Below are 26299 nucleotides of genomic sequence, written 5' to 3'. Positions count from 1 at the left end.
ACACGAAGGGCTGTCACGCGTGGGGGAGCCGGGCACGCTTTGGCCCGGCCGGCTCCGGCTCCGTTCCGGAGCCCCTGGGCGGCCGGGGCGGGGGAGGCTGGGGGGGAAGGGAGGCTGCCGGCGCTTGCGGCCGGGGCCGGGCGGAGCGGGGCGGCGGGGGCGGGCCGGCTTCTCGGCAGAAGGCGGCGGGGAGCGGCTGCGCCGCCGCCTCGGAGCTCCGCCCCGGGCCGCGCAGCCTCCTGCCGAGCGCTCTCGGGAAGCGATACTTAAAACAGCGAAGAGAACATGTGAGGAGAGCAGAGGGAGCTGCGGGGCGGGATGGGCGGCGTGCCACCTACCGCTGGGCGGGCAGGGCGGCGGTGAGCCCGGGCTGCCGCTCCCCGCAGCGCCGGGGCTCGGCTGCGGCTGCTCCCGACCTGCCTCCCTCCCTCCCCGCGCCCCCGTCTCTTGGTAACCCCCAAGGCAACTCGAGAAACAGCCCGGGACGTGCGACCTGAGACGCAGGCGTTTCTGCATTTTTAAGGTGGAAATACTGGCGTGCGAGCGCCTGGCTGCAGCAGTCAGTTGATTTTCCCCCCCCCCACCAGAAGGCTAATCTTGTTCTGAAGGGGTCCTTAAATTGGGGCAAAACGCAGCAATCTCACTCCAGGGGAGCAAAAGCCGGTAGGTTTCAGTGGGGGAGCGCTGCGGGGGGAACCTGGGGAAAGTTGCGAGGTCTGTCCGTCCGGGTTTGCTTGCTGTTGTTGTTGTTATGTTTTGTGTTTGGGCTGTTGCTTGTATTTTTTTTTTTTTTAAATTTATTTTAGGACTACTAGACTTGCTTTCTTCGGCAAAGCAAAAGGAGGTGTGGTTCGCGTGAGATGGGGAGTTCTTAGGGACTGAAATCTCCCACCAAGGGATCTTCCTCTGTTGAAATATGTTGTGCAAATGTAGCATTGCTCTTGGTGATTCTCAGTGTTGTTTCTAAATAATAGCAACTGGTTTGGGATGGTAAAATGCTGAAATAGAAATGCCAACAGATCCTGATATTCTTCGTTCCCACTGCTTTCTATTTTTTAGAGTCCTTGGGGGATTCACCTCTATACACTAAGGCAGTTCTTTAAAAATAGCAGCAAAACTTAAATGATAATCAAGTGAAGCAATACCGGCATTGAAATAGCATGAAAGATATGGCTGAAAATGACCAGAAGTCACTTATTCAGGTCCTTGGCATAGCAGGACCCCTTAAACCCTGGGAGATCCTCTTGCACATCACAGGGGCTGTTAAACCTGGGCAGGGTGAAATGAAGCATCTGATTCCTTTTGGAGTTGAGGATTCTTAAACCTTTGAAGTTACTTGAAGGTTTAAGGTACCCTTGGTGGTTTAGAAAGAGAATTGCCTGGTATGTCGTGGAGGAATAACAGAGATACCAATAATTTTAGAGTTTGTTTTAACTGGCAAACAAATATACTGGTTGCTTTAAATTTAATCTGAAAAAGGGCAACCGGAGAGGTACAACTTCTTTTCTTTTTCCTGGCAATCCTGATGTGCTGTTTCCCAGGGTAGTGCAAAAGCCTTATAAATGAATGTTCCAAAGTAAGGAAGACTCGGTGAGAAATTTTCCAGAGCAAATCATCAGTAGTAAGAAATTACTGCCAAATTTTATCTGTTTTCTGAGGTTTTGTTTTGTCATGCGAAGTTACTTTGCTTGGAATGCATTTATCCAGGAAGTAATCCTTAATGTGCTCCACTCTAAGCTTTGAGGCTATGTGGAAGGAGATTGAAGAGGGTTTAATTAAATGTAATCAAATATTGCAAGATTCCTGATTAAAAGGTATAGAGCTTGCTTTCCGGTGACATACAAGACATACTACTTATTTGTACTTTAGAAAAAATATATGTTTCATCTTGCAAATAATTGACTTTTTCTCTGTTCCTGAGTAACTGGCACCCCTTTGTTTTCTTCACTGCCCGGGTTTAATTCTTGTTGACTAGCCTTGCGAGAGGGAAATGAGCTTGGTGTGTCACAGCAGGGTGACGGAGTGCAGCCTGTGCGTCTGAGTCAGAGTGCGAGAGTGTGTGGGCATGTGAGAATGGCTGTGTGTGAAGTGGGAGTGTCTGGACATGTATGAGACTGTCAGTGTCAGATGCGTAGCAGGAGGAACAGGGTGTAAGCACTCGAATTCCTGTGTATAAAAACCCAAGGATTAAATCCTGGCCCCTGCTGAAGTCAATATGAAGTTTGCCGTTCGTTTAAGTGAAGCCAGCAGTTCTCTGACAATGCTGCTGGGTGGATGTGTGAGGTTGTGTGAGGGAAGATCTACGGGAATGGAATGGGAGTGTGTACATCTGCCCGTTTATCTGGTGGAAGAAGAAATGGTGCATGAATGTTTAAGTGTGGTGGGAACATTCAGGGCTGTATGTGTGCTAATGCTTCTGTTTTCAGGTCTGTGTGTGAGGGAGGCATAAAAATGAACAATGCAATGTTCACTTTTGTGGAATATAATGAACTAAAGCGCTGTTTATTATTAAACATCATCACAAGGAGGAAGGCATCAGACCATCCCCCTTTCCTGCCCCCCCCCCCCCAGGGGACTGTGTGTGCGTGCCTGAGTGTCTCTGAGATTTCATGTGTGAGAAGACGATGAGTGTGTGTTTGGGATTAATTAGCCTGAGTTTAGCTGGTTTCATGCTTTACGTGCCTAGGGGCTACCCGCAGTCACAGAGAGGGGAGGAGTTTGCTGTTGCTGGCTCGAAATCCTCTCCAGGGGTGATCTTGTTCGTGTCAACCATGAGCAATTAGAGAGATTAACTGTCTTGTTTTCCTTTCTGCCCTAGATTGATTCTTGTGAGGCTCTGGGACATTTGAAAGTGATTTGGAGAGAGCAAACTCTGTGTCCGATGGACACTGAACCAAAGCCAGCGCGTGTTGTGCAGCAGGCTCACTGCCCAGGAATGAAGTGCCCTCCTTCAGAGGACTTTCCTCCTCAGATAAGACTGTCTGAAAAGATACCACCAGTGAAGCCTTGCTTCAAGAAGAAGCAGCAAGTGCAGAAGAGACTGGACACAGAAACTCTCCGGGCTTTGCGGCCAATCTTTACCAGTTTGTTGGGAGCTGGGACCTTGGATAGGGTCTTTGTGCCTCGAGGCCAAAGTGGCGGTCATAGTGATTTATGTGAACCTGCTGTGAAAAAGACTCTGGACCTTGGTACTTCTTGTCCCCAACCAGAAAGTAATGTGACTGTGCTGATGCCAGCAGCTCCAGATGTGCAGAGTCAGTTGCCAGTAGCTTGTCCTTCTTCTGGGCATCCTGAGCAGGATGTCCAGTCAGGAGAGCAAGGCTTCTCACCAGAAACTACTCCTGGAACTGCTGCTGATAATAGTAATGAATCATTCCAGGATCATCCTTCGCACCCAACCGCTAGTGATGGTGCAGCTTGTCCTTTGTTCCCAGACAAGATTCTGGAAAGCTACACATCTGGTTTATTCCAAGAGAACAGCTGTCCGATGCAATACAATTTGAGCCCAAGTAATAAATTCAGTGCTGGGATATTCCAGGATAAAAGTGAAGAAGCTTCTCTTGATCTGGTATTTGAGCTCTTGAACCAGCTGCAATATCACACCCATCAGGAAGATGGAATAGAAATCTGTGTGGATTTTCTGCAGGGCACTTGTGTTTATGGCAATGATTGTCCCAAACATCACACAGTCTTGCCTTATCATTGGCAAGTGAGAAGGACAGCAACCCAGAGCTGGCAAAGTGTGACCAATGATTCCCAGGAGCATCTGGAAAGACTCTACTGCAACCCTGACAATGATAGGATCAAAGTGAAATATCGGTAGGTAACTGAATTTACTCCCTTACTAGCAAAGCCAAGGGTGCTTAACTGAGCAGTGGTGCAGAAATATAACAGAATGCGCTTTCTTTTTTCCTGATGTTTTGTATACAAGTGTTTTATAAACCCTGTGATGATGTTACCAGAATAATATCTAACAAGTTTGCCACAACAGAAAGTTCCTGCACGCCTATTAAAGCTGCTATTTATCATCTGGAAAGTATTCTTTGAAGCTGAAGGACTTGAAGTGTGTGAAATAAGAAAACTTCAGCTCTGTAGAAATTGAGAGAGTTGACAGAGACTGTTGTCTAACATCGTACTTGTCCTTGATGTTCCGAATTAGTCTTTTCTCTGTATTAGAAAAAGTGGCAGCACGAATGAACCTTTGAAGCAATTGAAAGAGGAATGATACAGCAGTTTCTTTCTGTCACTGTGAATCCAGATTGACTTTATGCACTCCAAGCACAGTTTTCATAATTACATTCTAAGCAAATAAAATCAGATAGGTACTCTGTTAAGTCCTTTGACTGGAAATTTCATGTAGTTGCTAATCCATGGTGATGTTTCAGCTAATTCACTGTGAACAACCTGAGCAATACCTTCAGAAATGCTGGTCATCTACTTAAGTCATCATCTAAAAATGTTAAACCATTTATTAGAAGTTTTTGTTTCCTTTATACATCGTAGTATTTATCTGCTCATTTTCTGAAATTAGAAAGCAGCTTTTAAGTTTCCCTGGTTATGTTATCAATTTAGGCTTGATCCTGCACCCTGAGATCTAAAACAAAATTTCTTCGACTTTTATAATGCAGGTTCCATTTTGAATAGTAGCGGGGAGTGCTAATGTTTACAAGTTCATCAGATCTATATAGCCCGTATTTGTACGAGTGCAGGGTGTAGACTGCTCCCCCCCCCCCCCCCCCGGAGGAAACATACAATGCAAATTTCTCCTATCTTATCTGCCCTGCCATAACCTGTAAGCCCGGTGCAATTCATTCTAGTCACAGTCAGTTCAAAGCGACACTTTTGTAGTTGCGTAGTAAAAACTTCAAATTGCCTTTGCCATCTGAGTTCTTGTGGATTTGTTCTCACTGCCTTTTCTTCCTTCCACTTCCTGAAGAAGTATATCCCTTCTTCCTTAATGTTTTAATTTTCATTTACTATGCTGAGATTCTCGTTAGGCATCAGAGACCCAATCTAATGCTTAAAGTCAATGTGAGTCTTTACTTTCACCTAACTGGATGTTGGATTAGGCACTAAAACTCAGGCTCCATCAGCCTACGGATTCATCCTTATTACTGAACACAATACCAGAATATAGATACCCCACACTGAAAATGAAAGTTAAGTAGGAAATAAGAATTATATGTTATAGGGAATAACAATTTTATAGAATTGTCTTGAAAAAATATGCCAGTCTGTTTAAAAATTAAAAAAAAAAATCCTTGTAACTGCACAGCAGATAAAATTTGCTGTATTTTACAACAGAGAAACTTCCATTTTCTCCAAGTATTTTAAATGATTTCTGAAAAATAAACCAGCAAATGTAGAAATAAGATAAGCCCATGCAAGTAATTTAAATTTGAGTTCTGTGCAAATGAGCAAAAAGTTTTCTTTTTGAAGCCTGTATCACAGAATCCATTGCTACACACACGAACTACATATTCTCCGTGATGAAGTTAAGAATGATTAATTTTAAAAGAAACAATGCTTTATAATTGCTTAGTCATCTCCAGCCTGTAAAATTGGCTGAATAGCGTTGTCCGCCTTTACACTTACTTTGCAGGTTTCCAGTCTAGTGGGTATGTTGGTCTCTTGGTACACACAGTTTCTGTCTGTCTGAACTGGTCGGGAAGAAACTTACCGCGCGTGTTGCCAGACACATGACATTCTGTTAACTGTGAATGCAGTCAGAGAGACAGCGTGATCTCAGAAAACCCAGGTGTGCTGGGTCAGAGCTCTGCTGCTGGTTCTGCAGTCAGCGTGAAACTGTTGTCAAAGTGGAGGCAGATTCTTTGAATACAAACTAGACTTCATCTCGTGGAGTTGAACTGGCTACCCAGTGAGTGTCTGCCTAACTGTCGTCTTCAGGTAAAAGTAGTCTCCTGAGACTAAAATTATTTTAAACAGCAGTATTTTCTAAATAAATCCTGTTTCGAGCTGCTAATTCTATAGCCTGTACTCTTCTTCCTTCTCTTAAAAGACATTGTGAAGACTTTTGCTTCAGTCAGTGCTACAAAATCATGCCCCAATGCAAGGTTGGATGACTTGTAAATTTATGATATCCACTTACCATGGAATGACAAATAGGCAAGTTCTGTAACTCTTGTATGTATTGCATCCCTTGGAAGAGCTTCATGTTTGTGGACAAGTATCAGTGGAGTGAAACTTTTTTTTAAGACTAGAGCATCTGACTTCAAACATTGAATCTGATATGCATTAAAACTTAGACTTAACATGGTTTTAAATTAGATTTTGAAGTGGGGGGTAAATGTTTTACTATGTATTGTCGCCAATTTCTTCTTATGCAACATCATCTGGTATCAGAAGAACCTGCTAAAGCTTTCGATGTGGACTGCTTGGACTCGGTGTGACTCTTCATGGAGTTCACTGGTGGTCACTGCAACCTGGCTTCCCTTATGTTCCTGGGCGATGTTGTGTCTCCTGGCAACAAGATGCAGATAGCAGCCTGTTGAACGTTGCTGAGAGGCTCGCAAACATGCTAGAACAGCTCATCGTTCACATGGTTACCACATTATTTGGCTAAAGCTATTAATCTCTTGTGGTCAGACTAGCTTTACAGGCCTATCTATACAGATTGCATACAACAAGGAAATGTCTGTTCAGCAGTTTGCATGTCCAAGAAAGGCTGTGCAGAAGCCAGCCTGACAACCAGTGGGTGGTAGTTGTTTATTCTCCTTCATTTTAAACACAGTTTATATGGTGTAGTAAGTCCTCATTACAGTCTGCATGCGTAATATTGCCATTGTGTGCTGCTCCAAGAAAGCTGGGCTGTTCAAGAAAGTGTTGGGCTATTGGCTCAATTAGAGAATGAGCTCTAAATTCAAATGTTATGTTCTTCAACTAAGATTTATATAAATAGCTTCTTCATATCAATGTTACTGAGATGAGTAATGGAAAATACACATTCAGCTGTTGTCTTCCACCTAAGGAAACATGATCTTAAAGCAGGAGAAGTGGTGAACCTTGTTTAGTTACTTCTTTGTAATATGACTGCTTCAGATACTCGTTGCAGTTTGGCCTCAGACTGAATGTAAAACTTTATCGTAACTTGTTTATATTTTTGCTTTCTTAAGTCTATCAAGTATTTAGAGCCGAATACCAAGCTATCTAAACAAATGGGGGAATATGAATTCAAGCAGGTTAAAATACTTAGCAGCACTCAGTTTTCTTCATACATGTGAGGAGAGGCCCTGGAGAAGTTCCAGCTTGCAGCCAAGTATTTGAGAGAACAATGCCAAGTACTGCTCTCCAGCATGAGAGTACCCAAGCTGGGGTATTTTAAGGTGCTCTTTAGTAAGGGGAAATACTTGGCTGCAGAACTGAGCAGGTTTCCCCCCAACGCATACACACTTGTCCAATCATGTATATGTTGCTTTTCAAAATAAGCAACATGATTACTGATTATAGGAGGATTTGTTTAAAACAACCCTGCAGTTCCTGACCCACCAGTTCCCCCTCTTTGACTGAAAATTCCACCCCTTCTGGCAAAGAGACATCCCTGTGTGCCATGGGAACAGCAGCGTCTGTTCAACTATGTGTACCCTGGCATATCCCAACTCACGTGAAACATCACCTTCTCATAGTTGCTTTGGTTTCTTTTCTTCCCCCCCCCCCTTAATTTCTGTAAGTTTTATAAAATGGCTCCTTCTAGCTAGAAGAGAAAGGCCAAAATGAAACGGCTCCAGTCAGGGAAAAGCAGGTGGACCTCCAATGGTATGTATTCTGCCTGGGAGCTGTTGACTAATTACTTGGTGTACATGCATGGCTCTTGGATGAAGTCAGAGTAGATACTGTGTGTTCCCCAATGGGGTTGTCAATGGGTGTATGGAGTCACCTGGGAAGGAAAGGTAAGGAGAAAAATAATGTCAAGGAAACCAGTTTTTCCTTCGTTCTTGTGTTCATGGGATAACTTGTTTCTCTGATGCTGCTAGAATATGTTTATATGATTTTAAAATCATACAGAGCGCAGTGGAAGCATTTCAGTTGTTCACAGACTCTGCATGTTGTCTGACCAATTGAATAGTTAAATTTAGGAAGTTATCTTTCTGATCTGCACAGCTGCCACAGTGTACGAGATAACTCATGTGTTATTGATAACACCGGAGATGAGAAAACAGCTGAAATTCACTGTGCCTGGCGATTTTGTGCGTGGTGTTTCTTGAATGTACACAGCTGAATGGTTTTGGACTTCTTTTAATTCCTTGCTAGAAGGAATGCAAGACAGAGACTCTAAATAAAAAGCATGTGAAGTGATTTTAGATGTGTTTGCCTTGTGCTTTATAATAGTACGCTTCAATGAATTCCTATTTGCTCCACTTTACAGTATTATTTACATATGAAATAAAACTAATTGGCTTCTAGCTGCACAAATCTAGGGAAGTTAGAAGTGTTATGCTGAGCTGCCATAGGAATCGGCAATCACTCATATATCCCTTTTCTTGTTTCACGTCAATAAACAGATTACAGTTTGGAAACAGCTGTCACCTGGCTTCGGGTTGAGGTCAGTCTGTTCCCTGTGTACTTACCGTAATAAAACAGTCCTTTCTGAAACAAAGATTTATAATTGGTGAGACAGATTGCTCAGAAGAGTTGCTTACAGGTATTCCAGCAGGCACAGTGTTGTAGCATTGCCTGCCTGCCCGTTTTGGTAAGGATGAGGAACAGAAAGAGTCTGTTACAATTATTTGCTTAGCAAGAGCAGTGATCATGAAGTTCCTTCCTAGGTGGTACACGTATGTGTTGAAATTGGTAGGGATTTGAGCTGAGTAATAATTGCAAAATTTGGTACTTTTAGTCAAATGTATAAAGGAGTCCTTTTTTGGGGAAGCTCCAGGTGGAGAGTGTGATATGAAACATTGGGTGGAACATCAGAAACTGAAACGTCCAGAATTGGTGGTCACTTGTGAGTTTGACTTGTATATGACCGTCTTACATGAAGCATGGATGAAATTGGTGCCGTTTCATTATTTATCACAAGTCTCAGAAGCATTTTAAGTCCTGAGATTGGATTAAAAAAAAAAAAAAAAAGCAGTAGGCATGTCTGTGCCGAACATTTTTGAAAAATGGACTTTAGACTTCATCAAAGTGCTTTAGAAAGTGTTCATATTGCAGCTTTGTGAAAGCAAATGCCTCTCTCGTGACATGAAACCCCTGTCCTAGATCAGCTCTGTTGCCACTCAGAGCTGTGCTTGTGCTGTCTCTAGAACACCTACCGGTATAAACATTAAAACTAACGAACAAAACTCTATGCAAAGCACCTCATCTGGTGTGGGTAGGAGACCTTTGAAACCAGCAATCTACCTCAGACAAGGACATCCATGTTTATCCTCTACTGCAAATAGAAGATGCAACTTGCATTTGAATTATGAAATATGGTACATGCAGTAATCCGTGGAAGATTTGAATGTGTTTGACACCCTTATTGCTACAGATTTTTAGAACTTAATGGTAGTTCACACCGAAGGACCATTTTAACTCAGTACCTCACGTCCAAAAGTGGCCAACAGTGGGTTTCTTGGGAAGAGCAGAACAGAACAACCGTGCTTCTCGGCAGTCATGCCTCAATGACTTCCCGATCCAGAGGTGGTATTTGTGTGTGAGAGAGCTTGGTGGATTTTTCTCCCCTCTCCCCCCGCCCCGCTAGAAAAGATCTTGGGCCAGACTTTAATCTAAGCTGCATATATATCTGGACTAGTATCCCAGCAGCTGTTTCAGATTTACAAACATTCAAGTCAGGCTAGACCCTCTCACTGTGAAAACTGCAGAAGATTGCTTTTCAAGCACCCTCAGTCACCAGTTGTAACGAGAAGAAAACCTACCTTTCCAATTTTTTAAAAAATAAATACAGGAAAAGCAGTAAAGCTGCTACTATATTGATAGATTTTTTTTTTTTTCTCTGATGATGGAGCCCTTTAAGTGTAGAGGTAAATCTATATGTAGCGCCTTTCTCTTTTCTGAATCTTTCTCACTGTACACCTCCTGCATGGCTTACAGTCACAGCAGAGAGAAGCAGCGTGACATGGTGAGGGAACAAATTAAGTAAAATATGAAACTAATTTCCTGCCCTGTCACCTGCTACCCCTCTCTTCAGTTTAAGAATGATGAGGTGCTGATAAGATCAAGACTGCGGGATTGTGTTTACCAGCTTGTTTTTGTTCTTGCCCTGGTGCTAAGTATTGCTTCTGTGAGGGAAGGTTCCTGTTTTCCTTCACACTCCTTAGAGCGATAACTAGGATTTGGCTGCATTTTAATTGCTGTGTTGTGAAGAGCTGTTTGAAGAGTGTCCCTTCGTGAGTGCTACCTGGGCCCTTGCTTACTGCTACTTGCTATGGATTCGGTATTGGTTTCGATGGGAGCAAATTTTGGCTGCTGTTGTCCAACATCTTATGTTTCTATTTCAAACTACCAGTACCTCTGCTTAAAAAGAAAGATCTTGTTAAGAGGATGTACTTTAAGTGAAGTTCAGCGTCATGCAGTGGAGTTCAAACACTTGGTCCCTCACCCTAAGCTGGACTAGAGCCTGCAACTTCAAACAACAGTTTTCTACAAATAAGATGAAATATTGCTGATTTTGGGTCACCAGAAAGTGTAAATGCCTGACTTACATTTCCTACAGTTGCTGAGTTCGATTTGACTAATCTTTCAACCATAAGTACAAAAAGTTTTCGTACCTGTTTGGCTCTTTTAAGCTCATTTGTTCCCCTGAGTGGCTCTCAGGTTGTTGCTATTGCAGAGAGGAACTGGTTTAGTCATAGAGAGAAATCAACAGTTTCATCATCTAAGTGGTGTTTAACTCTCAGTCTTGCTTTGTATCACAGCTGTTCTGATGGGAACCGAGTTTCATTTCCTGTACAGGCCTTTGTTGATCGCTAGGTTTCTTTTTTTTCTGAACCCTGCTTGCGGTAAGACTCATGACATGTAACTGAACTTAGGAGAGGAGTTCGAAACCACATGCATTTTCATAGCGTTTACAAAAAATATTTCTCCTAGTCATCTATTTGTACATAACATCTAGCGAACATTTGTCTTATTGAATGGAGAGAGCACAGAAAATTCACACATAAGACCGACGTTCTTCAGAAGAATGCAAGGAAGAGGGAGCCCAAATATCCTTATTTTAGCAGGCTACATTCATCTCACAGAAGACTTCAGTGTTGTAACTTGCTAGTCGAGGTACCTACTCAGTTCAGTGTCCTGAAGAGATTATGTCTTTGTGCTATTTTTTATAGTTAGGGTACAGAGAAAATGTAACTTATTCGGGAACCAGGTTCTGCTATTGAGATCACTCGTGCTTGAATTTTATTTTGAACTGTGCTGTTGCACAGCACCAAATTTGGTGTTGTGTGCCATATTCTTAAGAGAGTTCAGTATGCTTATTCTTCCAGTACAAATAATTCCATTGAACTGCTTTGTTTTATAAACAGAGACCTTTGTTTGGTTCGTCAGTGAAGAGAAGTTCTTAAGAAATCTCTGTTCCCACCTCTGTCGGAGATTCTCTGTGGGACTTTGGAGTCTGTTTTAGTCTCTCTCTGCATCTGTCTTTCCTGGGGAAAAATGGGGATAGTAATTTTCTACCTCAGAAGCAAGATGAGGCAAAGTTTTGTGGTGTTTGTAGAGAGGGTTAATAATTTTTTCTGTAGAAAAAGACAGCATTGTTTTTATTACTGGTTTCAAGCAGTACTGAAGGCTGTTCCTGCTGCATGATGCAGAGAGGCAGGGGGGGTAACGCTTTGCCCCACGAAGGTATTTGAATGCATTTCCTGCTTTCTAAAACATCTGACAAATGCCTCCATCATCTTCCCGCTCTTCTCCAGACTGATATTTCCAGATAGACACTTCAAAGTCCGTGAGTAACAATGCTAGATTGTTTTTTTAAATATTTTAGCTACAAACTTCTCCTTAACACAAACCGCCCGAGAAGAGTATAGAGAGTGATGGACCCCATTCATGGAGCTTGTCTTTTGGAGACGGTGCAGAGGAAGTGTTGGGACGGATCTGTTTCACCTGGACACACAAGAAAGGATTTTAATTGCTGGTTTTGTGTGTTTGCTCTGCCTCTGTCATCATCATAGTACCCAAGTGTTTCATCGCCATTGTATGTGAGCATCTCCCGGAGGGGCAGTTAGCTGCGCAGTCATGTGCCTGTGACGTGTTACGTGTTCTGTCATGCTCCCTCCAGGGCACAAAACAAGGTGATGTGTGGTGGTTTATTGTTGGTTTTTCCCTCTCCCAATCTATATGTTATCCATAATCTATACGTCATGGAGGATACCCTTTACTTTAGATAGTGTATGCTGTACTTAGAAGTAGTAAATCATTATACTGTACTGAACATAGGGTGATGTTATGCTAAAGAACATATCAGACGTAACCTTGAGCATCTCTCATCCTTACTGTTCTTGAACCCTAAATTTGGGGTCTTTCGCCTATATTTAGGCCTCAGGCAGTTGAGAAGTACAGTTGTCGCATTTGCTTTCATCATTGGTGTCTTAAAGCCGAAGCCAGGAATGTAATCACACAATCACTTGCTGTAATCACAATTCTTTTTTTTTTTTTCATGGCTTTGCATTATGTAAGCCGGTAATAGGCTTTTTAATATACAGAGGAAGTGCTTTAACTGAAGAGCTATTATTAAACAACTTTGCTAAATATATTTTAGGATTTCAGAGCTTAAAAGCCAGTAAATGTTGTAATTTGAAAAAGTTAATAGTTCCAAATAGAGAAATACACTGTTAAAGAATGTAAATGAGCATTGGAGTAATATATATTTTATGTTTAATATAATATAGTGTATATATACACACACTATATACAGTGTGTGTATATATATAGTAATTTTTTTTTTTTTTTGCAAAAGACTCTCTTTCCTTATTCCCAATGTTATAATGAGGAAAAGAAAAATCAGGTAGGCTTTGGGCACATAGTGTGTTTTTCAGATGCAGTCACTTAAATAAAGGCATTTGTCTAAAATTCTCAGCTGTATACAATAATGCAGTGTTATTCTGAATAATTTATTGTTAGGTAGAAAATGTGTGTGGAGTTTCAAAGTTTTTAGCTAAAGTATTCAGGGAAAAAAATAAAACACTGTTGTGTGGATTTCAGGGTGTTTATGTATTTTGGCCACTTAATCTTCTGTTAAAATTAATGGGAAGTAGCATTCTAAACACTTTACCAACTTGAAAAATAAAAATACCATTTTTAAAGCATCCCTAATTTAACAGAAGTTTTGAGTTTCAGGAAGATTCTGCTATGTTACATCCTGAAACTGCTGAACCTTTCCCTATTCACAGCTAAGGAAAACGGATAGAGGATACCTTACCAAGAAGCCTCTTGACCACATTTTTTCTTCAGGAAATAATTAGAGAGTGCTTTTTTGGGTTCTGAGCTGCAGGTCTTACTCTGAGAGAAACTGTGAGTAAACCCAGGTAGCAACTGCACAGAGCCAGTGTCCCCATCTTTAACTGAAGAGTGATCGATATGTATTAAACAAGCTGAACGCCAGTGCTAGGTGCCCGGGAGCTTTGAGAGCTCTGCTCTCTGTGTCACGGGCACGCACCAAAAGGTGGGTCACTCCGAAACGCTCTGACCTTTACAGTCAGACAGACGGAGCAGTTCTATTTAGGAATGGGAAAACAAGAACACTTAATGTGTTGTATCATACATAGGCTTTCAAGAAGAATGTTTGAAGGGGTGGTAATTGGCTGTTTCGGTGCTTGATGCCTGGGTTCTTGTTACAGCGAATTGTCGGCATGTGTCGATGAGCGACGGCCATCCTGTCCTTCTCAGTTTGCTTACAGGGGAGGGGAATGTGATATACAAGAGGCAGAAACAGTGAGCTACAAAAATGTAAAAAATTCCGAACAGCAGACAATCATTGCATTTTTCAGTACTGAGAAATAATTTGGCATGTTCTAGAAAGGTTTCGCAGAAAAATGTTTAGCTCTCAGAGACGCTATTTTCACTGTAAGCTGTCATTAGCTGTCAGCCTTGTAAATCTTAAACAGAGTCCTATGAGATATGTAGATACACACTTAGCTGTGCACAGATTTTGTTTGTTGTAGGAAAAAACTTCCCGCAATTTGTTTTACTGGAATTGTATGTGAAGCTTTCATGTTGTTGCAGCACTACTAGTAGAAAGCCATGTAAGAACCCTCCAGTTCCCCACCTGCTTTGCAGTTAGATGATGTCTGCACACAAATACCCTTTTTTGCATATGCATTGTCAACCTGGAGTTTTAGTTCATCCTGAAGACCTGCTTGCTCTGCAATAAAAGCATGAGGAAAAGCAGTCTCATACTGTGTTCATCTTGAAAAATGTTTTTCCTTCCACAGGGTCCCTCCCATTGCATTACTTTGATTCTCCTTGCTTTGCTACAGAGCTATGTGTGTCTGTTGGAGACTGTATTTTAACCCAGTTAAACCCATTGATACCTAAGTCATGTATCAGAAGCCAGCCATGTTTCAAATGCCTGTGGAATTTGTTCTCCAGTGTTCAGAATTTTACAGACCTTTAACTTTTTAGGATATTAATCAGTATGTGATTACTTTTAAAGGGTAATCTTTATCATGTTTAGAGTGTATATTGGTTTTCAGATTCTCTTTACTTTGCACTGCATTAGCATAGAACTACTGCAAACATTTTTTCATTATCAGTTTTCACTATAACACATGCAACATACAAAATTATAATAAAATTAAATAATCCTCTGGGTTTTACCACTTTTAGAAGAAAATAATTTACTCATAAAGAAAAGGTTTTCCATTTCTTCGCACTTTCTTGGAGGTCACAGATCTTTGGAGTAGGGCGAACCGTGTTATGGTGCTTGACTTGAAAAGAGATCAAAGTGAGAATGAATGCTCCAATTGTGAGGTTTTGTATTGAGAAATATCTTTTGGGTATTTGTTCCATACAACATGCAGCACAGTATCTGGGGGTCTTGATTCAGGACTTCGGTTTGTAGCTGCAACATAACCCCAAAACAGTGAGTCCAACTCCTCACACCAAAAGGATAATATAAGCAATATCAATCGCTAAACGTGCTTTCTGCAAAAATGACAGCTTTATTAGGCACTGAAATTCAGAATTGTAAGACTATGTTTTGATAAGAAAAAGCAAATGTCCCTAAAGCAGCATTAAAAATACATGTATGAAGAAATTAACTGAGAAAATCATGTTTAGGGTGCTGCTTGCAAATACTCTAAATAACAACACAGCTTGATATTTCAGAGAGATGATGTCTTCATGATTTCACACATTGTTTTCAAATGAAGTAGATTGTAGCTTGTTGTTATGGAACAAAATGACTACATACCAGGAAGGTGGGGTGATCTGTTACTAGTTTTTTCATTCCATAAAGTATGTGTATTTTTTTAAGCCTTACATTTACTTTCAGTCCCTTTGTACTGGTCATTTATTTTGCTTAGCGTTAGTTTTCCTTCTGACTAGATCTGTCTTGTATCACTTGTATCCGATGTTTGTCTTGTCGTGCTAGTGTTAATATGTGATTTCTTGAGCCGTGTGGGTGCCCATGCACTAGCCACTGCTGCAGTGGGCTGTGGAAGGTCAGCTTTAATTACTGTATCCAGCTTCTCGTGGTGGGCTGCAGCTTGGGTGGGAAGACACGGGTTATTAAAATACACCTCCTACGCAGAATAGCTGGTTTCCTCCTGTACTCGTATTCTAACTGTAATGATTTTGTATGCCGTTGACGCCAGTAGGGAACACACTGTTAAACCTTCTATGGATTTGGTGTGATAGTGGTATCTTGACAAAATTTTCATCTTAATTAGTGTGGTTCTATGACACGTTTTAGAGAACCATGTGCAGGGAACCGGCAAGGTGTTCCTTTTCGGTAGCAAGTTCTCAGCGTAAAGGGGAAGAAAGCTGGCTGGAGCCGTTCCTACTGCAGGCAGGTCTGCTGCGGCGCAGGCAGGTCTGCTGCGGCAGGGACAGCCGCCCTCGGGGTGAATTGTCCCCGAAATGAGTCGGACAAAACCCGTGCTGGTTGGGGCTTGGTCTGGGGGTGCTGGAGAAATTGCAAAAAGAATGATTTTGTGTCCAAACAATTTTAAAAGTAGCTCAGGGAGTTGCATTTTTAAGACATTCGATTTGACTTTTGGGACTACTCTATGTTTTTTGTTTAAGTCTATATGAACGCTTATGAAAAACAAAGAGAGCAATTTAAATGTACCCAAACCCTGATTGCGAGCCCATAGGAACAGACAGATTGCCTTCTTGTCTATGTCAAGAAACCGCTTAATACAGACCCAAATGCAATTAACTGATGATGATAAACACTAAGAAGAGCTACGCACCTGTACCTCCTATTGAGAAATGAAGGATCATTCCAGCTGATCATCATTTTTTAAAGTGGGAACTCTTCAGTAGTTTTCTGTGAAAGTAGTATAATAAAACTCTTCAGCAACTGTACCAGTAAGAGTGTGAAATGGCTAGCAAAATTGCAGCTATTCTCAAGCAAATCTGTATTCATAAAATCATAGAGATGTTTAGAAAAGCTGTCACTTGATGTGGCAAATTTCAGATACAGTACTTCGATGTCTGTGGTATTAATGTGCCAGAGTTTAAAAGTAAACTGTAGATTTCAAGTATCAGCTTGATTTATGTTTACTGTTAAGAATTCAAAGAAAATATTTTATATAGTCTCAAAAGCTGCATTTCCAGTTGCCAAAGATTAGTAACTGTTAATGAATAGCACTAAACTGACAATTTGTAAAGAGATTATAAAAGTAGAAAACTAATTATGTAAACAGCATTATTTTGGAAATATGTTAATCCCAGTTCTAAAAAAGTTAACTTTTGTAGGGAATGAATATAACTGTGATTTCTTTCAATTTCTATGAATTCCCTAAGTTCTTGATTGCTAATAAACCAGTGATTGTGTAATGATCAGCAGAGCTTTAGAACTCCGTGCTCTACTTAAGAATTTTCTTTAATTTGCTGTCTGTCTCTAACACTGACTAATGAAACAGCATTAGAAACAGTTTGCTGAGCCATTCCACAGTCACTGCTAAAGATGACTTCGTAAAGTGTAGAGGAACTGCACTTTTATTTTCTCCTTTAGATGAAGGGTATACTCTGGTTCTTTATCTGTAGCCCCCTGTTGTTGTTAGGTCCTTTTGAAAGCGCCAGTCACTTTACCTGAAGTTTCATATTAGCATTGATTTTTGTGGCAGCAATATAGTTACTCGAGAAAAGCCAATGTTCCTCAGTGTAGGCTCCATAATTATGAAATCATGTTTCCTTTTCATATTATGCTAGTTCTCTTCTGCTGCACGTGATGAAAGATACTTGAACTCTCTGGTGGATTGGCAGCAGATGCTCCTCATCTGGAGCCATTTACATTTTCTTTTCTTCCCTGAAGCGCTAACTTTCACAAGAATAACCTTTTGAATAGTATGTGGCTGCTTCATCAAATATGGCTGTGTGATGTATTTACTTAGTATGCTCAAAATGTCAAGGATATGTATATTGATTTTTGTACCATTCATGCATACTGAATAAATGCCACTGGCCTGGGAAGACTGCTGGGTTTGAGTCTTTGTCTTTCTTTGCTGAAGACCATGCTTTTGAAGAGTTCCTTTGCCCTCACAGCTCTGTGTGCTTGCTCCTGTGTTGTGCCCACTTCACTCTCATGGGACACCCTCATGGTCACAGGGTTGTATGACATGAGCACAGCCAGACTGAGGGTATCTCTGAGGAAGACTATGCCAACTGTAGTTCTGACTGTTTTGTTATCTCTGAATCATCTTTTTAAAATGGATTACAAAAGGTGAGAATTCTTTGGTTTTCTTGTTCTTTCCAGGGGACATGAGTTTTGGGTGGATTTGAATGTTATGAAATTATATGAAACTGTTGAGTTTGACCAAATGCGGCGGCTGTCCACACCTTCCTGCCCCAGCTCCAGCTCCAACTACTACACGGTCTGGAAATACTTCTGCAGGGACCACTTTGGCTGGAGAGAATATTCTGAGGTATTTAACGTGTTCCAGAATCCTGCTTTTGGGTTGTAACCCGAAACTCTGTGTACAGTATGTACTATAAATGATATATACATTTTTAGTCTGTTTCCTCCTCGAACATGGGGTAAAGTTACTGAGAGTTATTGTTGAGGAAGGAGGTCAGTGTTGAACTGAAAAAGCAATAAAAGGAGACCTCTGCTCTGCTGGACTGCACCTTGAATTATCCCTGAAAACACTGGAGACGCGGAGGCTGACCAAATTGTCAAATTTGAGAGCAAACTGGCCCATGTCAGTGCGAAGAAAGTCCTTTCTAATCCCTAGAAATCTGGTTTTAGGACAGAGGGGACAGCTTTCTGCAGCCTTAACACCACTGCCATTTAGCTTTTCAGTTTTTAGTTTATTTACCTGTCCCCAGAGATAACGCACGGCAGGACGTGAGCCTCCAGTCACCGGATCCAGCCCGTTGCTGTCTCGTAGGCTGTGCTGTACACCGCCGCAGCTGGACGGTCCCACAGGTGCCAGCCCCTGCTCCTTAGGGACCTTTTCCTAAATGTCTAGCTTAAATCTGTTTAGCAATGGTTTATGCACATTTGTTCTAGTGTCACCACTGCCCTTTGGTCTGTAACAGCCACAGTTTTCCATATCAGGTTTTAAATAGGCCTTCTCTCTTCCAACTCTTTGACCCCAGTTATAGGCACAGAAGTCATATCCACTGTCAAACAGGGTTGTGCTAGACAAAACCAGAATACTTCTATTCATTCAAGTAAGCTTTCTGGTAAGCCTTTTAAATACCTGTGGTAGTTAAGAGCTCATCTTTGGCTGGCCAGAGCTGTACATAATATTTTGAATAAAACCTCATCAGTGTCTTACAATTTTGGCAGTACCAGAAATACCTCCACCAGTGTAAATAGATCATGTTCATCTTTTTCATGTGTCATGCTGACTTTATAAGTGTGGTGGGAAGCTTAAGGCAGAGAGCACCCTACACAGTTTGGGGCTTTGCAAATGAAAAAAAAATGCAAGAACTGGAGAGAGTCTGGAAGAAAGCACCACAAAACCCAAGAAATTTAGGATGTTTGACCCACAAGGAGAGGTTAAACAAACTGGGTTTCTCTAGGGTAGAAAAGAAAAAAAAAAAAAGAGAATATGTTAATATATAAAAGATTGTTCTACAGCAGACTTCTGCTTTTCACATTCAGCAGGCAAAGACAAATAGTAAGTAATTTGTGGCAAGGGAATTTTAGGTTAGATATTGGGAATAACATTTGACATGTAAAAACATGATAGCGCCAGCACCAATTACGTAGGAAAGTTGTGAAACCTGCCTTGTTGGCAGATCTTACAAACAGGTAACAGAACGTTTTTCAGCAGTCTAAATGTACTTGTGCCTCAGAGCATGGGAAAGAGGAGAGGGGAAGGGAATAGAGAGAGGGATTCTTTGAGGTCTCTGGCAAAAATATTAATTTTTGAACATGTAATTTATCATGTATATGTGTTTGTTTTCTTCATTTTCTTGAAACAGCCTGTTGTAAGATTGATAGAAGAAGCCAGCTGCCGGGGTCTGAAAGAGGTTCGGTTTGTTACCTGGCATAATCAGTATATCTTAAACATCAAAGATGGATTCCAGCAAAATGCGTGTTTCAGAAGAGAAATCAAGAGGAGGCCCCTTCTTCGCTCATGCGTTGTGCTGATGCCATTTTTACAGTATGTATTCCAGCAAAATGGAAACTTTGCATTTGTTCATCATGTTGTTCTGTCCCTAGGAATTGTATTCCTTAAGATGTGACAAGGAAACAGGCATCACAAAAATCAGAAGAAATAGTAAAAAATCTGAGTCATGTTGACAGCTCTCGCTTGCCACTTTGTAAGATAAATATTATCTGAGGAACTCCTTACTGCTAGGCTGTGTTTGTTATTTAAAGGTTATAATGCACCTTGTGGATTGCAGAACATCAGAAGCACAGATGTACTTCAAGTTTGCTGAAGTATTGTCCAGCTTTCAGCATCTCACCAGCTATAGCGACTGCCAGGCTATCAGTTCTAGGTCCCATAAAAATGAGCATTCAAAAACATTTTATAATTTTCAAGCACAATTAAAGCATGCCTTGTTTTTATTGTCATCTCAACTGGGGGTGAACACACTCGCCCGTCAAAGGCAGAGTGAGGAAGGTGTTGCATTGTAGTAATTTTTGATTACAACTCATAAAAATGCCATTTTTGTGATCTCACCAGCACAGCTGGAAACGTTATTGTCCAACTTCAGTAGTTAGGAACATATTGTCCTGTTAGCAAAGGGGTGGAAGTCATTAGTCTGACTGGCAGCTTGGCATGCTGGGCCAATCAAAGGAGCTTTAACTGCTGCAGTAGGGCTAGAATGCTCATTAGCTTGCAGAGTTGTTACCGCATCTAATTGCGAGGTGAATGTGAATTTGGTCAGAGCTTCGAAACATGTGGTTGTTAGAGGCATTTTTAGATACGGTTTTACAGGAAGGAAACACAAAATTATTAAAGCGATACTGGGAGGATGCAGGTAAAAAGACCGAGCGTGGGCTTTCTGGTTATAGCAATTCTGATTATCATCTTAATGAAAAATAAGGATTTTGGGTATTCTCCTATGTTTTGCTACCAGTGCCTATTTTACTACAGTGTAAGTCTATACTTTTGAGATATGCTAAAATTATGCAATTTCCACTAATTTTAGCAGACCCTTGAGGGTTCCACAGTCATGAGGGTGTGACCATAACTATGCATGTCAGCTACCAAATCTATAAACTAAGCTCTGAAATTTCTGTTGTTCTGCAGTAAACCTCGTTCTTTTATTTTCTTTACGTAAAGATCTTGCAATGCTTACTTAAAAATCCACCAATTCTTAGCAGAGAATGAAAGAATATTTTAAATAATTGTGGAAACTATCCTTAAGAAGTCAGTATTTGCTTCCACTTACCACACAATGCTACCTGAGATTTTTTATTTCCCCCCACTACCTGCTTAAATTGGTTATAAAACTGGGAAAGAATACTTGAATAGAAACTGTGGGAAGTGGGTGATAGTGGTTGACAAATGTTGACTTTTTAATGGCTTCCCTTGTATAATAAATGCTTACAAATAATTTACACTAGTCAGAAGAAATGAACAAAGTACACCAAAGGATTGCAGTGTTTTTATTGTGTTTGATGTCTTACTCATTAATCCATAACTTATTGTTAGACTGTGCTTGGTCTTCCAGTCCAAGTGTGAGTGAATGAGGTTCTACAGTAATATTTTTACCCATTGACTTTAGGAGGAAAAAAAAAAATGCACACTGTAATATTGCAGACTGCTATTTTAATAATCCTTCTTAGAAAAATCCATCTTTGGGGTTTCTGTTAAACGATTAACAAGCAGTGAGAATTTTGAGTTGGAGTCAAATCCATGCAAATAAAGTGAGGTCTCTTTAGCTTCGAGCAGCAGGTGAAAGCCATGTGAATGCTTTTTTAAAGAGTATGTCTGCTCTGAAAAGTGTGAGTGGTGGTACAGTTTACTGTCTCTCTGATCCAAATCAAATGTATCAAGTTAAAAATAGACTCTTCCCCCCAACTTTTTTTCTAGACCTGAAAAGCTCAACCTGCAATCAGGAAATCACATTAAGGTATTTCTGGGTCACACAAAAAATCACACGCAGTTCATTCAGGCTCATATATCACTAGCATTAAACATTCTGAAAGGCGACCTTAATTGACATTTCTGTAGGTAAGATGTGAATAGCAGCAGAATTCTTATTTATCTAGATAATTATGTTGGCGCTGCAGAGAAAAGCAGGCTAACAAGCAAGGACAATCAGAAGTTGCTCTGTGATTGTGTTTCGGTACCTTGAGAGCAGATTGGCTGGGTGCAGAAGTCACGATTAGGTGGCTTTTCAGGCAGCATCATGCCTGAACAAAAGAAGATTGATTCCTGAAGAGTCACTCTGGAGAAAATGGCTTTGCCTTTAGCAAAGCTTAGAGAGTTTGTTTGTTCTCCAGTAAACTTTCTTTTTACAAAGACGGCGTAGGGAATCGAGTTTCCCTGTCGCTCCTGTGTGCGAAATCCAATTGCATACACGCAGGGAGGCAGGATTTGGCCTTGGATGTTGTCAAACCTCAGCTTGCCCAACATGAATACACAAAGGCTTCACTTTCCCCATTTCCTCCTAGTTAGAACAGGTTATCTCCTTATGCTTTGGCAGTGATATGTTATCAGAACACAAGTGACCTGAGAAATTTCATGAACTTTAATGTTCATTAAACTTTAATTTAATGAAATTTAATTTAAGGTCGTCTGTGGGGTTTAGAGACAAGATTCACCTTGTGTCTTCCCAGCCAGGCAGTGGGTACCTCTGACTTCGTAGTCTTTCCTAACAAGAGCTGCCTACTTTTGAGGGCACCTTACCCGTTTGCATTCATTGTGGGTTGGTCCTGGACTCAGTAGCAGCTTTTCCTATAAAAATACTTTGGTAAAATACTCATCTGGTGAAGTTTTGAGATAGTTCCATATATTCTTGCAACTGAAAGGGAACCTCACCAGGTTGCAGGAGCTGAAGAGCTGTGTACTTAAAGTGTGAAAACCGGAACCTGAACCTGTAAGCTTTACATGTTCAAAGTATTTTCGTTGACGTAAGTGGGAGAACTCCAATAAGTAAGGATTATTCAGTTGAGTAAGGCTTGCTTGTTCAGATTATAATCAGGTGAGCGTAAGCCACAAATGCCACACTCTTTATCTAAATTTAGCAGCTTCAAGAGTGTGAAAAATTCCACAGAGGTGCAGGTATTTATTAAGAACAAAGTCTCGTCACACCACAGTTGGTACCCTTAACTGGATTTTACTGGTGTCTGTTCTTTTTCTGGTATCTGTGCTGCTTTCCTGCCACGGCCGTTACAGGCAGCAGCTCCCCTCCTTCACCCCTTCCTGACTTCTTACCTGGCAGCATTCCCAAGCGGAGGGGCTGGTCTGTTGCATGAAAATAAGCAACTGCAAATGCAAATCTACATCTGGCCTGTGCAAATGAAAATAAGAGAGCCTTCCTCAGCACGATACTGGGTAGTACTGAAAACATAGCATCTCCTCTTCTACATAATGGCAGTGAAATATCTGCAAGTTTTGCCTATAAAATGTTCTTAGTTGGGGTTATTCATTGTTCATACTGTACAAGAAAGTATTTGTTTCTACTCCTTGTATTCTAAGGAAATTAGGTCAAATGTTGCCACGTTATTCGTCTTCTCTTATTCTGTATATTAAAATCACAAATAGTTTATAGCTAACATACAAAATAATTGTCTTTGGTAGCGTTCTGCCTGTCTGTAGTTTATAACCCCACTCCAGAATGTGAATAATGACAATAGTAGGCTCTTAAGCACTACCAAACAGTAAGATTTCCTTACGTGGAAGAGCATCCCTGAAAGTCAAGATTTTGTTATTAGTTTGTATGGATGGAGGAGTTATTAAAATAGCAGAAATAGCTGGCATGCTTGTTTTAAACAAGCATTAAAGATATGTAAATTGTTAACAGCACTGAAGAGCAGCAATTGCTTAAGATACGTTGGTGATGAAATAAATGTGATTAGAAGCTCTTCTGTTTGTGAATGTTTAAGCACAACCTTTTTCTCCTTCCCCAACTAGGACCTTAGGTGGCAACTCTCCAGTACCCTCTCCATCAGCTGAACCAGCTTCCTCACATGCTCCAGCTGCTGTTACCTCTCCAAACTTCTATCCTGAAACCTGGATTAGCATGGATCCATCTCAGGACTTCATCCAAGTGCCTGTTCTGAAGGAAGATAAAAGCTATAGAACCATTTATAACCTGTTTCACAAGACTGTGCCGGAGACCAAATATAAAATTTTGAAAATTCTGAGAGTGCAAAATCAGTTTCTTTGGGAGAAATACAAAAGGTAAGATAATGCAAATACCATTCTTCTGCAGTAGTGGAAAAATACCTTAAAATATGTAATTTGGGTTGCAAAATATAAATTGATCATTAAGTAGAATACATAAACTCCGGATTTTCTGAAGAAAAGGAGCATCTTCAATTGAACAACGTTATCTGAAAAATACTGAAAAATATCTTACCGTGAAACTTCCTGTGTAAGAGGTTTAACGTACTATCTACTGATAACTTCTGGAAAACGTATCTTCACAGAAACCTCAAAATAAATCTAGGATATCTAGTTGAAAAATCTTTCAGTTCACTTTCAAGCCAAATTAGCAGGCATAGTTTTCATCAAATAACCTCTGTATCGAAGATAGCCATGAGTGCCTAGGTGCCCCAGAACATGGCGACCCAGGGCCTTACAGTGGTCTCGCAAAGATGAACTCCTCTGTCAGCCAGTCCCATTGAAACCAAAGATGCTGTGCCTGAAAGTTACCCCCCAGTGACCACCTCGTAGCTGACATGAGATCAGATTTGTGGATTCTCTCTCCCTTCTCCAGAAATGCAGAATCTCAGGAGAAGTCGAGGGATGGGCTGTGTGAGCAGAGGCTGACTTTCTTACAGTATTCATGCTGGTCTAGCGCATCTTCACCCACCCCATCTCTCAGTAATTCCTCTCCATGGCCTCTTCTGAAGCTGTAGAGGGATTTAATTTTTGCACAGCCCTTGTTTTCCCCCTGAGGAAGATTTCCTTCCACACCCAAGGTGAAATACAGGCAAAGATAAGCAGGCACTTCTCAAGCTGCTCTGCCTTTGCTGCTGTGCAGGTGAGAAAGCTCTGCCTCCAGCAGTATCAGCTCAGGACCTTCCAAAAATACTTACTTCACACAAAAGCTTTACTTGAAAGTGGAAGTCCCACTCTGCTATCCATACAGAAATGTTTTCGTATCTCCTCTTACAGCTCTACTATTCCAGAGGATAATCCTGATACTTTAAGAGCTGTAATGAAAACTGCTTTTCCCTTGCAGATCTGCAACGAATACTCATCTTCACTTTCCATTTTCTATTCCAGGAAAAAGGAATATATGTCAAAAAAAATGACTGGGCTTGACAGGATAATGAACGAAAGGCATTTGTTCCACGGCACCTCCCAGGACGTGGTGGATGGAATTTGCAAGCACAACTTCGACCCGCGCGTCTGTGGGAAGCATGCCACCATGTTTGGACAGGGCAGTTACTTTGCCAGAAAGGCAAGCTATTCCCATAACTTTTCCAAAAGGTCACCCAAAGGAGTTCATTACATGTTCCTGGCAAAAGTACTGACAGGAAGGTACACGGTGGGTAACCACACCATGAGGAGACCTCCACCGGTGAACCCCGGCAGCATTACCAGCGACCTCTATGACTCTTGTGTGGACAATTACTTTGAGCCTCAGATTTTTGTCATTTTTAATGATGATCAGAGCTACCCTTATTTTATTATCCAATATGAAGAAGTTAGCAACACTGTCTCCATTTGAAAACTTGTGCTGCTGAATTATTCATTTTAATAAACTCTCTTATCTGGCATTGGTAGCGTTTTTTGTGGAAAAAAAAAATTTGGACGTTGCAGAACTGATTCAATTACTTGCTTGGAAGGAACTAAATCTCAAAATATAGAAAGGAAGATCCGAAGTGACCAATTGTGCACTTGCTGTTTGATTATGTATGTGCAAATTGTAAATATTTTTCCATTGTTTATAGTTGAAAATCTGTGCCTTTTGTTATAAAACACTATTTATGTTAGTAAACATTCATGTTTAAAAATGTGTGTGTGTATAATTTCAGTTGTGTTCTGTGCATATTAGAGTGGCTAGAAAACTGCTTATGCCCTGATCTCGAAATTTTAAGGATGGCCGTTTCTAGATAATCAGAACCAGATAATTTTCATCCCAAGTACATTAAATATGAGATTCTCCCAACCACTATTTTTTATTACTATATTTCAGAAAGATTGGGGGAGATTACAAAGCCACCATTCTGCTCATACTTTGGATTATGAAACAGGACAACACAAGTAAATACATCGTTTTCTAAAATCAGCCCTAAGTAAAATCAGGAAGAGTCCACGAGGGTTTAAAGCCGGGTGGCTTCCCAGCAGCTTACGGGACACCCAGTTCATCACTGTGCTGCGGTGGCGGGGATGGGAACGTCGCTTGGGCAGCACCCAGCTGCCAAGAGCCAGGTCTGTGCTGCTGAACCCGTGCGCAGCTGGGCACGTGCCCAGTTACGGGGGGAGCTCTGGGGAACGGGTTTCTTGGAAAAGAAACCTCAAACCAAGCCTCTTTTTGATGAGGTTTTAAATTTGATCAAGGATGAAAATTTGTGTTAATGTCACTT

The 26299-nt window shown here is 41.0% G+C and overlaps 1 protein-coding gene across 8 annotated transcripts in view; it reads left to right on the top strand.

Annotated features, from left to right (window-relative positions):
- TIPARP (TCDD inducible poly(ADP-ribose) polymerase) overlaps nt 1-25728 on the top strand; it is a 43130-nt gene extending 17402 nt beyond the window's left edge. For 7 of the 8 annotated variants that reach the window (XM_087740511.1, XM_087740516.1, XM_087740517.1 and 4 more), the window contains 5 exons: nt 2819-3819; nt 17882-18050; nt 19561-19742; nt 23673-23942; nt 24993-25728. In XM_087740511.1, coding sequence (XP_087596637.1) covers nt 2819-3819; nt 17882-18050; nt 19561-19742; nt 23673-23942; nt 24993-25440 — 2070 coding nt within the window. In that variant the 3' untranslated portion in view covers nt 25441-25728. Of the gene's footprint in view, nt 1-163; nt 664-2818; nt 3820-17881; nt 18051-19560; nt 19743-23672; nt 23943-24992 lie in introns of those variants that run through there. The other variant, XM_087740512.1, reaches the window with a different exon arrangement.
- The last annotated feature ends 571 nt before the right edge of the window (nt 25729-26299 follow it).

This window comes from Nipponia nippon, unplaced genomic scaffold (assembly GCF_047370975.1).
Source record: "Nipponia nippon isolate SJK-2023a ecotype South Korea unplaced genomic scaffold, ASM4737097v1 scaffold_7, whole genome shotgun sequence".
Classification (NCBI taxonomy): domain Eukaryota; kingdom Metazoa; phylum Chordata; class Aves; order Pelecaniformes; family Threskiornithidae; genus Nipponia; species Nipponia nippon.
The sequence above is the reverse complement of the archived record's forward strand: the minus strand, read 5'-3'. Positions and strand labels throughout refer to the sequence as shown.